The 16,032-nt window shown below is 40.5% G+C and overlaps 1 protein-coding gene across 5 annotated transcripts in view; it reads left to right on the plus strand.

Moving 5' to 3' along the window:
- scn8aa (sodium channel, voltage gated, type VIII, alpha subunit a) overlaps positions 1-16,032 on the plus strand; it is a 96,237-nt gene that overhangs the window by 27,151 nt on the left and 53,054 nt on the right. For 3 of the 5 annotated variants that reach the window (XM_071347258.1, XM_071347259.1, XM_071347260.1), the window contains exons 3-6: positions 5,892-6,009; positions 8,812-8,902; positions 9,311-9,439; positions 9,983-10,074. In XM_071347258.1, the coding sequence (XP_071203359.1) occupies positions 5,892-6,009; positions 8,812-8,902; positions 9,311-9,439; positions 9,983-10,074 (430 nt within the window). Of the gene's footprint in view, positions 1-5,891; positions 6,026-8,811; positions 8,903-9,310; positions 9,440-9,982; positions 10,075-10,301; positions 10,394-16,032 lie in introns of all 5 variants that reach the window. The other 2 variants (XM_071347256.1, XM_071347257.1) reach the window with 2 other exon arrangements.

Raw genomic sequence — 16,032 nt, forward strand, 5'->3', positions numbered from 1 at the left:
CCTGACAGAGCTGGTGTAACTGAGTCAGGTTTGTAGGCCTCCTTACTCACACATGCTATTTCAGTTCTGCTCACAAATTTTCTATAGGATTGAGGTCAGGGCTTTGTGGTGACCGTGTTACCTAGCCTCAGTGCAGTGGGCAGCTGGGAGGAGGTGCTCTTGTTCTCCATGGACTTTACAGTGTCACAAAACTTTTTGGAGTTAGAGCTACAGGATGTGAATTTCTGCTTGAAAAAGCTGGCCTTTGCTTTCCTGACTGACTGCGTGTATTGGTTCCTGACTTCCCTGAACATTTGCATATTGTGTGGACTATTCGATGCTATTGCAGTCCGCCACAGGATGTTTTTGTGCTGGTCAAGGGCAGTCAGGTCTGGAGTGAACCAAGGGCTAGATCTGTTCTTAGTTCTGCATTTTTTGAACGGGGCATGCTTATTTAAGATGGTGAGGAAATAACTTTTAAAGAATGACCAGGCATCCTCGACTGACGGGATGAGGTCGATATCCTTCCAGGATACCCGGGCCAGGTCGATTAGAAAGGCCTGCTCGCAGAAGTTTTTTAGGGAGCGTTTGACAGTGATGACAGTGATGAGGGGTGGTCGTTTCGACCCATAGCGGACACAGGCAATGAGGCAGTGATCGCTGAGATCATGATTGAAAACAGCAGTGTATTTGGAGGGCAAGTTGGTCAGGATAATGTCTATGAGGGTGCCCGTGTTTACGGATTTAGGGTTGTCATTCACTCTCTCAGTTTCCATATGTCAAGCATCCTCTCTCTGTTTTTTTAATTCACCTATTTCCATTGTGGTCCTCTCTATGCGGCATGGACTCAGAGGTAGACATAACATAGTAACATAAATTTGTGACTCTCTAATTAGTATGATATGTTACATTTCATATGGTATGTATTCATTTGTGGATCTCCATCATCCATTTCGTATGATATGTTACGAATTACATTTCATATGATATCTTACAACTTCCAAATTCATACAATATGTTACGAATTTGCAGAACATCTGATATGTTACAAATGGCAATTCGTTGCGGCTAACGTTAGCTAGGTGGCTAATGTTTGCTAGGCTAGGGGTTAGGGTTATGGGTGAAGATTAGAATTAGGGTTATGGGAAGCATTAGCTAATAAGTAGTTGCAAAGTAGTTAAGGGCATCTAGTTAAGGGCATCTAGCAAAGTAGATTGAGGGCATCTAGCTTAGATTGTAGGACTGCCGGGGTGTTAAGCATATCCCAGTTTAGATCACCTAACAGAACGAACTCTGAAGCTAGATGGGGGGCGATCAATTCACAAATAGTGTCCAGGGCATAGCTGGGAGCGGAGGGGGGTCGATAGCAGGCGGCAACAGTGAGAGACTTATTTCTGGAGAGGTTCATTTTTAAAATTAGAAGTTCAAACTGTTTGGGTATAGACCTGGAAAGTATGACAGAACTTTGCAAGCTATCTCTGCAGTAGATTGCAACTCCTCCTCCTTTGGCAGTTCTATCTTGACGGAAAATGTTGTAGCTGGGTATGGAAATCTCAGAATTGTTGGTGGCCTTCCTAAGTCAGGATTCAGACATGGCAAGGACATCAGAGGTTGGCGGAGTGTGCTAAAGCAGTGAGTAAAACAAACTTAGGGAGGAGGCTTCTGATGTTAACATGCATGAAACCAAGGTTTTTTCTATCACAGAAGTCAACAAATGAGGTTGCCTGGGGACACGCAGGGCCTGGGTTTACCTCCACATCACCCGAGGAACAGAGGAGGAGTAGGATGAGGGTACGGCTGAAGGCTATCAAAACTGGTCGCCTAGAGCGTTGGGGACAAAGAATAAAAGGAGCAGATTTCTGGGCGTGGTAGAATAGATTCAGGGCATAATGTGCAGACAGGGGTATGGTGGGGTGCGGGTACAGCGGAGGTAAGCCCAGGCACTGAGTGATGATAAGAGAGGTTGTATCTCTGGATAAGCTGGTTATAATGGGTGAGGTCACCGCATGAGTGGGAGGTGGGACAAAGGAGATATCAGAGGTATAATGAGTGGAACTAGGAGCTCCATTGTAAACTAAAACAATGATAACTAACCTAAACAACAGTATACAAGGTATATTAACATATGAGAGAGGCATAAGTAATCACAGGTGTTGATTTGGAGAGCTAGCTAAGACAACAACGGGTGAGACAACAACAGCTAATCAGCTAAAACAACAACAGGTAAAATGGCGATGAATGGGCAGAGAGGGTCGGTTAACTACACACAGAGCCTGAGTTCACGGCTGGGGCCGACAGATAAAATAATAAAATAAATAAATCAACAGAATGGACAGAAACGTTACAACTTTTTACAACTTTTTAACTACTTTGCAACTACTTAACATATTAGCTAATGCTTCCCATAGCCCTACCCTAACCTTAACCCTAACCCTAACCTTCACCCATAACCCTAACCCCTAGCCTAGCAAACATTAGCCACCTAGCTAACGTTAGCCGCAACGAATTGCCATTTGTAACATATCAGATGTTCTGCAAATTCGTAACATATTGTATGAATTTGGAAGTTGTAAGATATCATATGAAATGTAATTCGTAACATATCATACGAAATGGATGATGGAGATCCACAAATGAATACATACCATATGAAATGTAACATATCATACTAATTAGAGAGTCACAAATTTATGTTTACTATGTTATGTCTACCTCTGAGTCCATGCCGCATAGAGAGGACCACAATGGAATTAGGTGAATTAAAAAAACAGAGAGGATGCTTGACATATGGTTACTGAGAGAGTGAATGACATAGGGGTGTGGTGGCTGGGTAGCGGATGGATGGATTGATTGATTGAAGAAGAGTTAAATTGAGGATGTAAGCACTAAGCAGCTAGCCCGGCTAGTTTAACAGGTTAAATGGCCACTGCTGCCCTTGGGATGCATATCCTGTTGCTGCTGCTGCTGCTGTTGCTGCTGCTGCTACTGCTACTGCAAACAACCCTCTTCTGCTCTGCCTAGTGCCTGGTGACTGGAGCTACGGTCAATGCTATCAGGAATCCTTGGGACGTCCCAACTCTGACGTTACCCCATTAAACTTGACATTTAAAACGATAAGGGTGGAGGATATTAGGGTTAGATAAGAGTTATTCTTAAGGTTAGGGTAGGGGTTAAGTTTAGGGTTTAGGGTAGGGACATCGCAAAGGATTCCAGATAGCACTAACCCTGGAGCTACAGCGTTTGAGCTACTGCTCTCACTCTCTCTCTCTCTCTCTCTCTCTCTCTCTCTCTCTCTCTCTCTCTCTCTCTCTCTCTCTCTCTCTCTCTCTCTCTCTCTCTCTCTGTCTCTCACCCATCCCCATCCCCCTCTTCCTCACTCTGACTTTCCTTACCACTCCTTCACCACTGTCCTTCCCTCTGTCCTGCCCCCCCCTCTCTCTACCTAGTCTACTGCTACTGTAGTTGCTTCTAGCCTGCCCAGAGCCTTTCGGTCTGCCTGCGTCTCTTCCTGTTCCTCTGAATTATAAAATTTTCAGGAGCTTTGCAGCAGTTTAGTCATGCGTTACAAAAAGGACTCTTGCATGCGGGTGTGTCTGTGTGAGACTGTGTGTTGGTGGTGTGGTGTCTGTGTGTGTTTGTGTGCATATCTGTAGTGTGTTTGTTCATAAATGTGTCTCTCCTTACATGTAAGTGCATATGTAGCACAACTTGTGTGTGTGTGCACAAGCAACTGCTTCTTTCCACTGTATTGTCATATTGGTATTCTTGGCATATCTAAATGGCAATTGGTACATGTCCAAGTGTATCACGCTATAGCTGGACCTGTGCGGTTGGCTTGTAATGTTCAGAATATATGATAGCATTAATGCCACTGGCCCGCTATCCTGACCCACTAGCCCTCTATCCTGACCCATATATACTGTATATATATATATATATATATATATATATATACTGTATACTAAATATATACTATTTGCCAGAGTCCCACTCGACCGGTCACAACTCTCCTTCCCTGGCAATAGAGAACAGTAAAACTCCAGCCAACACGTTTAAAAAGGTCAAAGGTGACGCCAAATCTCCCAGCATTCCCTTCAACCATTTCCTAAATTCCCCCACAAGGCAGTGGTGACCAATTTGTGAAGGGTATCGTGGTTTTGCTATTTATTTTTCTCTCTCTCTATATATATATATATATATACAGTACCAGTCAAAAGTTTGGACAAACCTCATTCAGGCTTTTCACCCGACCTCAACCCAATTGAGATGTTTTGGGATGAGTTGAACCGCAGAGTGAAGGAAAAGCAGCCAACAAGTGCTCAGCATATGTGGGAACTCCTTCAAGATGGTTGGAAAAGCATTCCAGGTGAAGCTGGTTGAGAGAATGCGCAAAGCTGTCATCAAAGCAAATGGTGGCTACTTTGAAGAATCTAAAATCTATTTGGATTTGTTTAACACTTTTTTGGTTACTACATGATTCCATATAGCTCCAGGAGTTAGCACTGTACTGTAGTTAGCACTGTACTTAGCACTGTAGTTAATGACATCACTCAACCCTGCCTTACTTGTTACCTTTATTTAGCTAGGCAAGTCAGTTAAGAACAAATTTTTATTTTCAATGACGGCCTTGTTCAGGGGTAGAACGACAGATTTGTATCTTGTCAGCTCGGGGATTCGAACTTGCAACCTTTCGGTTACTAGCCCAACACTCTAACCACTAGGCTAGCCTGCCGCCCCACTTACATCAGGCTCTGATTTGAATTGCAATCAAATTAAGGTCTGCTAGCCATGTGACTGAAACAAGTCAAGTCATATGGGTGTGTTTTGATTTCCATCCTGTGTCTTGTACAGTATTATTCCCCATAGCACTTTTCTATAATAACTGTACAATATTTCATACATAACTGTACAGGATGTATACAAAAGTGCATGTTAGAGCATGTCAGCTGAGGATGATATAGTGTGCTCGTGGTATATGGCCTCTCTCTCTTTCTTTCTCTCCTCTCTTCTCGTCTCCTCTTAGTGAAAGACTAGATGGGGAGCCCATCTAGTCTCCCAATGGGGCTGGGACACTCTCTCCTCTCATCTCCTCTCTTCTGTCTTTGGGCTAAAACACAGGTCCATGGTCTATGCTCTGCAAGGCGTAATGCAGGGAAGCCTTGTCTTGTTAAAAGCACAAGGGTACATATCACTTTTGCAAATGCACACAGGGTCTCATTAAAGTTTCATGCAAATTGTCATGTTTTATTGAAACAATTATGAGGTTATCTGCTGAGAGAGGTTTGCCAGCCCCTTCCTCCTCCGTCGGTCCCTCTGCTTGCTTCCACTCCTTTCAAAACCACTACAGCCATCAACGGCAGGCAGGGCAGGACACAATGTAGAGGCAGGAGCTGAAACGTTACGACAGGACATTTCTCTACACACTGCACATTTCCCATTATGATTGGGTGAGAGGGGCTGATGCGTAAAACCTAGAGATTAGAGGCTGCCTGCCCTGCATCGAGTTTGCTTGGTGGCCATTTTCAGGATGTTGTATAGTACAGTATTTCAAACCTGTAGTTTACCGATGTTGATCTGATGTAAGATAAGGTGGAGAATTAGAAAATGATAGATTTATGCTTTTTGTTAGTGAAATGTGTTTTTTTACACAAAACCGACGGTATATATTCTGGTCGAATCGAATACTAGTATTGGGAATTTTCTGTTCAAATAATAGATGAATATCTATATTATACATACAAGTTTGGTATGATGTATGTTGTAGACTATGTTTTATCTGACATTTTTGTGAACACGTATGGATGGATGAACTACCTATAGCTATTTTGGGTGTGCATGCCTTAAATTATCACTTCAATATTTCACTTCTCTGTTTCTCTTGATCCCTTTCTCTTTGTTTCTTCTCTCCACAGACATTCATAGTGCTAAACAGAGGGAAGACTATCTTCCGCTTTAGTGCCAACCCTGCCTTGTACATCATAAGTCCTTTTAATCTTTTCAGGCGAATAGCTATAAAAATTTTGATACATTCATATCCTTTCAAATGGTGTCCTACCAGGAGAGACGACAGTCTTTCCTGTTCGTTTAGAGTATTTACTATGATGTTGCTCCTTCTGTTTCTGCTGCATGCTGCTATTACTGTTCATATGACTACTGCTTCAGTGCAGGTAATATAGACTGTATCATGTCATGGGTTGATGTTCCAAATGGCACCCTAATTCCCTTTATAGTGCACTATATGGAATAAGCTAGGGTGAAGTTTTTGGACGCACAGTCAGCGCTATCGAGTCTGAAAGCTGCAGATATCAGCAAGGGCAAGACTGTTAACTACAGTGTGGAAAAATACATGGATATGCTCTTTAAATTGAAGATTAAACCACCAATGAGAATGGGTAAATGCCAAAGTAGATGATCCTTAATCTTGGAAAGAGTACATGTATGGTTTTACATTTAATCAATCCTTAACCTGACAACCATAAACCCTCTTACTAAGCCCCCTTGTAGAGGGGCTTCTAAAGTCTTCTAAAAAGAGGGATTACCTTTTCTTCTTTTCCTTTTTTTGGGAGACTTCTAGTATCTATTAACCCGGGCTAGCACCCAATGATTTCCACAGAAACCTTAGGTAACGTAGACATACCTGTGTTTACGCTTACGGAACTGATTAGAGCAGATTGCTAAATTGGGAGAGGGGAGGAGTGGAGGGCTAGTGTAAGAGTGACTTCGATAAGAATGCCGGTATTAATCCAGTATTATTCAGTTATAATGTATTAAGACTTGTTATAATAAATGACCCCCTTATAATGTATTATTTCATCAGGATGACTCTCAGCCATGGAGAAGGGGGAGGGAACTCTGACTAATAATGATGTCACATCCCGTCTTTAGATGTTAGAAGAAGGGATAGCTATTGTCTACCAATATAAGAGTAGGTCAGATGGCTTAGTCCGTACATCCTACATTCATTGATCTATTAAGATGCTGAAAATAACACTGAAACTGATCCTCATTCGTGATCTTGACCTGGGCACTGATTATAGACATTATATATCGCTACAGACTCGACAGGTAGATGTATAGACATATCCAGTTACAAAATGTGTATTTGACACACAATCCGTCCATGCACCCACAAGAGTGTGAGACGTTTTGTGAATACGGTCCTGATGAGTCTTAGTTATTGTAAACCTCCATTGTGTTGGTACTATAAGGCCTACTACTTCAAGGTTAATCCTATCTTGAGTAGTTTGATCATGTCAGTCACTTCCTAGATTGGACTTCCCACTCAGCACCAATCACAGCCTGCCATGTGGGTCTGCTGACACATCAGGGTTGCATCTCAATAGTCCGAAGATGTGTCCTCTCCTTGTCTCCTACTGGTCACTTCTCTTCTCTTTGTCATTAAACCACTAGACAGGTGAGATGTAATTCATTGCTAAATAGACTCCGTTTTGATGTTCACATGGCCTGTTTTGAGATCAGTGCAGATAAAGGAAAGGAGACATAGAGGAGAGGAAGTCACTTTAGAGTATTGAAATACATCCCTGGTTGCTCTACTGCTGACATTGGAGTTTCCTTCACACAACCACATATTTTTTCCTGTGGTGAAGCCTTGTTGGTCTTGAAAGGTATAGTGCAGTATGGTTCATGGTTACATCCCAAAGGGCACCATTATAGTGCACTATGTTTGACCAGGGCCCATAGGGGTCTATAAAGGGAATAGGGTGCTGTCCACTCCCACCACCTATATGTTAGATAAATATTTCATGGGAAACAATGGTTTTAGAGGGAACCTATATGTGACCTGTGGACACACTTAACCCATTGTACTAGTATTTCAGTTAGTGTTAAGTTCATCTACTATGAAAAGTCCATTAGGATATACTGTAAGCTAGATCGATGTGTTCATTCTTGCGTTTTGCAGATGTATGAATAGTTCTACAGATGTAGGATCTTAATTTGAGCCAGTTTGCTACAGCAGGAACATTATCCTGCAGCAACAGGAAATTATAATTAATTAACATTTTTTGTAGGGGTTGATACATTTTTCGTAAGGAAAAATCAAGTCTGATTTTTCCAAATGGAAATTGCAAACTTCAGAAGCCTTTTTAATCGTCACATACACTACAAGTTTTAAATATCCTGCATTGCAGGAAAGTTCTCCTGCAACAGGGTGATCAAATTAAGATCCTAAATCTGTATTTATAGTATGTAGTAGTATGGTTCAGTAGTACTACAGTAGTAGGATATGGGCCATTCTACAGAAGGGGTGCAAAGAATAACACAACTTGGATCCTATTTTCCCAAAACTTTCAGCACACGTCTTCCAATATATAATTTAGAGTACTCACACACTTTGTTTGTATTGCATATTTGAAATATTTACCTGAATTCCTTACCGCCCCACAAAATGTGTCGCTACCGAAACATAGTGAAGAAGTAAAAGAGAGCCATGCACAGCCACCACTCAATAGAAATAGGTATATAAACAATGACTTTGTACTATTTTAACCTAACAATATGTTTGTAATAGCCTTTGGTTGAATTAGAACATACAGTACTGTACCATGATGTAAATATATGTCCTAAGTTTGGAGACGTGACTGTTTTTTTAATAGTTTTTTGGGGTGGGACTGCAATTTGCACCACTTCTGTAGAGTCATCCATACAGTCATGTTCCTATGAGAGATAGTGACAAGAGTGTGCATAATCTGCATGAACTGAGTGGAAGATTACCATCAAACGTAATGTGATAGATAGTAAACTGTTTTGGATGACATTTTTGGTTTGTTTCCCACTGTGAATCTCTGGACTTTTCCTTAATTCGTTTCCCCACTCTTTTCAGCATGATCATTATGTGTACTATTTTGACCAACTGTATATTCATGACTTTTAGTGATCCTCCTGAGTGGTCCAAACAAGTAGAGTAAGTACATGTTTATTATATTTATCTACACAAGTACATAGTAAATACTAGAACAAGTTTATTATGCATGTCTCAACCAACATCAGTTGAATTTTATCATTGGTGTATTACTAACCGCACTAAAAGTCGTAGGTTGTGTCTGAAATCTTTCTTGCCTACTACTTACTAAAACTACATACCGTGTAATAAAATTAAATACTGCCAATTAGGCCATACTCAATTCCACATACTATAAAACGTTCTATTTTCGCATACCCAAATTGGCTTCTATCTAGAACGCAAGTTGGGTATTCGGACGATGCCTTAGTGTACTACCAGTGCATAATTTCAACAGATAAAAGCTCTTTGTTGTTCATGGATTTGATAAATTGCTAATTCTGATCACGCTTCCATACTTCTGTCTTCCAGGTACACGTTCACAGGGATTTATACGTTTGAATCTCTTGTAAAAATTGTCGCTCGAGGATTCTGTATAGATGGGTTTACATTCCTAAGGGATCCATGGAACTGGCTGGATTTCATGGTCATTTCTATGGCGTAAGTATCAGACTCCTATACATACCTACCTGTTCCTTCTTATAAGAAATACTTAGCATTATTACTGTGTGAGATCATTGAGTAGAGCATAAATACATCTCAAGTTATTTTTACTGTCCAGAACTGTCCAGTCTTTCTTTCTTTCTCTTTACTTTGGGAAAGAGTGGTTCAATCAGGTGTTTTCAGAAGGTTCCTGACTGTTCCTGCATACTTCCTTATTTCTCCCCCATTTTCTCTTTCTCTCTCTCTCTCTCTCTCAATCTCCATTTTTCTCTTCCAATTTGCTCTCACCGTGTTGGATTTGACATGATATAGATGTATTTAGATGTATAATTACTAATACATTACATTTTTACAAACTAACTATAACGCTAACTATTTATAACTATATGCTACCATGTTTTTGATGATACGTAGAACTAGTTCAGCGACTTGGGCTTTCAATGTCTTAAACATCAAGAAGTGTTTCTGTTGAACCACTACATTTGTGATTGTATCTGTGTGTAAATAACAAGAGTTTGTAACTTTGATTTGATTCTGCAGGTATATAACAGAGTTTGTAAACCTAGGCAATGTCTCAGCTCTGCGCACGTTCAGAGTGTTGAGGGCATTGAAAACTATTTCTGTAATTCCAGGTAAGACAGGATGGGGGATGGGGGTTTGGTCCATGGGGTCAGTGTTAGGTGTATTGTGGGTCGTGTTTTTTCTTTCCTTTTTCCTTTCCTCCCCTTCAGTGGACAGGCTCTGTGAGTGGCGTCGTGGTTACTTCCTGGTTCGGTGCGTGCGTGGTGGTGTTGTGGTGCTCTTGCGTGTGGTTTTGTCATTGGTGTTTGTTTGTGTGTGATCCTTCCCCTGTTTACAGATATATAACAGAGTTTGTGGACCTGGGCAATGTCTCTGCGCTGAGAACATTCAGAGTTCTCCGAGCATTGAAAACTATCTCTGTCATACCAGGTGAGATTCAGTTTAAACACTAAGGCTGATACTTATATCTCACCCTTTTACTTTTCTTATACTCACTATTATTATAATTTTTAAGCAACAAAAAAAAGATTTGGAAATAATAATCATTTTTATTTTTATTTTTCCAAAATTATCAAAAATGGTACTAATACATTTTTGATAGGCTTTGCAGTCTACTCCAGGGCCCTCCAACGTGTCTGCACTCTCTTCTACTAAAACTCTCATCCTAAATAAGGCTCTAGTTTCCAAGGCAGCTGTGGTCCCCCTCAGAAATAGCTGTAAGCCACTGCAAATGGCTATTATAAAGAAAAGGACACTGACAGTACCAGTCCGATAGCATATCACTAGAATACAACCAGAGACAAAGTCAAATATATATGTTGATTATATATGGGATACATTTTTCTTTAGCTTAACATAAGGAATAGCTTATAGTTAACTAACCTTTCCTAATTCACTGTACTATACACTTTGTCGAAGACAGTTGAGCTCATCAGCTACAGTAAAGCTCACCCATAGTACTTTCACCATTGGAAAAAGCCTCCAGGTTTTTCGGAAGATGAAGATAATTATTCATATAATACAAAAATAACTTGATAATTGGCTTGGAAGAAAAGATTCAATTAACCAAACCCATTTACATTATTTATATCAAAGGATGGACATTTCCGAATTTTACTCTATGTATCTGACTTAAAGAAGAAAGTTAGAGTATGTTGACGTCAAGTTGAGAGCTGACATAGCTCTTAGCGACAGCCCACAGAATATATCCAGAAACATATATATAGAGAGTTAGACCAGGTTTTAGAACGGCTGCCATTTTAGCCTCCATTATAGAACTTTTATGACCCACTGTAAACAAGCAAAACAGAGCAGCGAATTGAACAGACTTTTTTAGTGATTAGCATTCTGGATAACGTGTTGTAGCTTCAACAAATTGCATATCTGCTTTCACTGGACGTCTTAATAGGTTTTGAAAACTATCAGAAATAAACAGCCTCCTAAGTGGCGCAGTGGTCTGAGGCGTCACTACAGACCCAGGTTCGATTCCGGGCTGTGTCACAACCAGCTGTGACCGGGAGTCCGGTAGGGCAGCGCACAATTGGCCCAGCGTTGTTAGGGGAGGGCTTTATTTGGCTCATCGCGGTCTAGCGACTCCTTGTGACGGGCAGGGTGCCTGCAGGCTGACTTCGATTGTCAGTTGAACGGTGTTTCCTCCGACATATTGGTGCGGCTGACTTCCGTGTTGGGCGGGTGTTAAGAAGCGCGGTTTGGCAGGTCATGTTTCGGAGCACGCATGACTCGACCTTTGCCTCTCCCCAGCCCGTTGGGGAGTTGCAAGATAAGATCGCAATTGGATATCACGAAATTGGGGATATATATATATATTTTTTAAACAAGATAAATTAAATAAATAAACAGCACAAACGGAAGCATTAATAATCACTTAATAATCGCTATGGAGGAAAAACTGGTGTCTCGGAACGTATGGCTGTGAACTCTCTATATATATGGCTGTGAATATATCTATTATTGATGAAGACTGCCAAGCCTAGTTTGTGGACATATTTTATGCTGCATGATGCTTTTTAGTCACTTGCTTTACAGTATTAGCCTACCAAGAAGCTTGGCTGATATCAAAATGGCATTGAAATTGTTGTTTTGTTTATTTTGATGATACATTTTTAGAAATAATACTTGACAAGAAAGTAGAACAGAGCATATTTTCTGCTGATATTCTAAAGCGTTGTAGAATGCTGATGGTGGGACTGAATGACCCACTAACCTTTAATTGAGTCAACTCATACTGTACCTATAGTACAAACAGTACCCGTCAAAAGTTTGGACACACCCACTCATTCAAGGGTTTTTCTTTATTTTTACTATTTTCCAGTTTGTGGAATAATAGTGAAAACATCAAAACTATGAAATAGCACAAATGGAATCATGTAGTAACCAAAAAAGTGTTAAACAAATCCAAATATATTTTAGATTTGAGGTTCTTCAAAGTAGCCACCCTTTGCCTTGATGACAGCTCTTGGCATTCTCTCAACCAGCTTCATGAGGTAGTCACCTGGAATGCATTTAAATTAACAGTTGTGCCTTGTTAAAAGTTCATTTGTGGAATTTCTTTCCTTCTTAAGGAACAGTTGTGTTGTGACAAGGTAGGGGAGGTATACAGAAGATAGCCCTATTTGCTAAAAGACCAAGTCCATATTATGGCAAGAACAGCTCAAATAAGCAAAGATAAACGACATTCCATCATTACTTTAAGACATGGTCAGTCAATCTTGAAAATGTCAAGAACTTTGAAAGTTTGTTCAAGTGCAGTTGCAAAAACCATCAAGCGCTATGATGAATCTGCCTCTCATGAGGACCGACATAGGAAAGGAAGACACATAGTTACCTCTGCTGCAGAGGATAAGTTCATTAGAGTTAACTGCACCTCAGATTGCAGCCCAAATAAATTATTCACGGAGTTCAAGTAACAGACACATCTCAACATCAACTGTTTAGGGGAGACTGCGTGAATCAGGCCTTCATGGTCGAATTGCTGCAAAGAAACCACTACTAAAGGACACCAATAATAACAAGAGACTTGCTTGGGCCAAGAAACACGAGCAATGGACATTAGACCGGTGGAAATCTGTCCTTTGGTCTGGAGTCCAAATATGAGATTTTTTGGTTCCAACTGCCGTGTTTTTGTGAGATGCAGAGTAGGTGAAAGGATGATCTCTGCATGTGTGGTTCCCACAGTGAAGCATGGAGAAGGAGGTGTGATGGATTGGGGGTGCTTTGCTGGTGACACTGTCAGTGATTTATTTAGAATTCTAGGCACACTTAACCAGCATGGCTAGCACAGCGTTCTGCACCGATACGGCATCACATCTGGTTTGCGCTTAGTGGTACTATCATTTGTTTTTCAACAGGACAATGACCCAACACACCTCCAGGCTGTGTAAGGGCTATTTGACCAAGAAGGCGGGTGATGGAGTGCTGCATCAGATGACCTGGCCTCCACAATCACCCGACCTCAACCCAATTGAGATGGTTTGGGATGAGTTGGACCGCAGAGTGAAGGAAAAGCAGCCAACAAGTGCTCAGCATATGTGGGAACTCCTTCAAGGTTGTTGGAAAAGCATTCCAGGTGAAGCTGGTTGAGAGAATGCCAAGAGTGTGCAAAGCTGTCATCAAAGCAAAGGGTGGCTACTTTGAAGAATCTAAAATCTATTTGGATTTGTTTAACACTTTTTTGGTTACTACATGACTCCAAATGTGTTATTTCATAGTTTTGATGTCTTCACTATTATTCGACAATGTAGGAAATAGTAAAAATAAAGAAAAACCCTTGAATGAGTAGGTGTGTCCGAACTTTTGACTGGTACTGTATATGATATGATATATGAAGGATGGTCAAATGTGGTTCTTTATCCTCAGCAGGCAAAGCTGGGCAAAACTGGTTGAAATTACCTAATGATAACTTCATGATGAAATGACATCATGATGACCTGTTTCTGGTTGTAATGATGTCATTTTAACCTGTTTACTCACCGGGTTATTGTTCTTCTCACAGAAAAGAGTAACTGCGGTTTTCTCTTATTTTGATGGAACATTTTTGGGGGAATCTGTTGTATTGACAACTCAGTTGATGTCAAAGCAGTGAAGTGCCAAAAATAAACAAATATTTATCTCAGATTAATTTAAAGTAAACGCTGTCTGGATAATAGTCAATGGCCGTGTCCGAAGTCTCGCCTACCACTTACTAAAACTACTTAATGTGTGCTAATCATACTACATATTTTTTAGAAAGAACTGTGTAGTAAAAATGTATGCAGTAAGCAACAAATATTAACATACTAGACTCATCCATAGCTTGTGGTAACTTGCCCCCCTTAAGAACAATGTCTAATTGCTTGCTCAAAAAAGTAAAGTTTGGTAATAAGTATGTGAAGGGAAATCAGTGGCTACTGTTAACACATTTTTTGTTGTTTAATAAAATATATATTTTTAGAAAAGCAGCGTTTTCACCCTCTGTCGAGTTAAAATTAATGTATTGAAATATATTTAAATATTTTTTTTTTTGTAGTTAACTCTTAAAAACTAAAGTCTACACCCTAACGGAAAACTGTAAATTATACAGTAATGTTTTGTATTATCAACAGTAAAATACGTTTTATTGCAGCATACTGTAAATTATGGTGCATTGTGGGAAAATGTTGTGGCCTGGGAAATAATTGCTGTATTTCGAATTGTTCTGTAATTTCACCCCACAGAATACAGTACCATACCTTATTTTTGCAGTGCCAAAAACCTTTTGACCGCTAGTGAGTGCATGGTATTGTTGTTACTGATGCATTAACATATTTTGAGGCGTGCCTTGTAAGAGGCTATATTTGTTGCACCCTTAAGTGAGAAGGCTGTACCAATTTCATTCGTATGTGGTTACAGTGCCCCATCAATTAAACATTTACAGGGGACAGATTGGAGTGGCAGCGTCTTAAACCTTAAATGGTTGAGCATTTTGCCATGTCCTTTTGGTTTGTTTTCCCTGTAGTCGCTGCAAGTTTGGAAGCCTTTGTTAAGGCCTCTAGAAGTGCAATTGATATAAAACACCAAATATTCATTAATATGCTGTAATGTGTGTAAACACTTGACTTAGCAGCCAACCTGCTTGCACCAATCCCTTGTAATTACAGTAAAATACTGTCATTACACATGACTTGCTTTGATACCATGTAATATGAAATACCACATTTTACTGCCAAATTCATGGTAACCCCTGTACAGTGTAGGTATTTTATTTTTATCAAATATTGAAACAAAATGGCATCACACGTTACTATACAGTGCCTTTAGGAAAGTATTCAGACCTCTTGACTTTTTTCCACATTTTGTTAGGCTACTGCCTTATTCTAAAATGTATTAAATAATTTCCCCCCCTCATCAATCTACACACAATACCCCATAATGACAAAGCAAAAACAGTTTTTTAGAAATGTTTGCGAATTTATAAAAAATATGACATTTACATAAGTGTTCAGTCCCTTTACTCATTACTTTGTTGAAGCACCTTTGGCAGTGACTACAGCCTCAAGTCTTCTTGGGTATGACGCTATAAGCTTGGCACACCTGTATTTGGGGAGTTTCTCCCATTATTTGCAGATCATTTCAAGCTCTGTCTTCTTGGATGGGGAGCGTTGCTGCACAGCTATTTTCAGGTCTCTCCAGAGATCGGGTTCAAGTCTTGGTTCTGGCTGGGCCACTCAAGGACATTCAGAGACTTGTCCTGAAGCCACTCCTGCGTGGTCTTGGCTGTGTGCTTAGGGTTGTTGTCCTGTTGGAAGTGAACCTTCGCCCCAGTCTGAGGTCCTGAGCACTCTGGAGCAGGTATTCATCAAGGATCTCTCTGTACTTACCTCCGTTCAACTTTGCCTCGATCCTGACTAGTCTCCCAGTCCCTGCCGCTGAAAAACATCCCCACAGCATGATGCTGCCACCACCATGCTTCACCGTAGAGATGGTGCCAGATTTCCTCCAGATGTGACGCTTGGCATTCAGGCCAAATAGTTCAATCTTAGTTTCATCAGACCAGAGAATCTTGTTTCTCATTGTCTGAGAGTCTTTAGGTG

Source organism: Salvelinus alpinus, chromosome 17 (assembly GCF_045679555.1).
Source record: "Salvelinus alpinus chromosome 17, SLU_Salpinus.1, whole genome shotgun sequence".
In the NCBI taxonomy this organism is placed as follows: domain Eukaryota; kingdom Metazoa; phylum Chordata; class Actinopteri; order Salmoniformes; family Salmonidae; genus Salvelinus; species Salvelinus alpinus.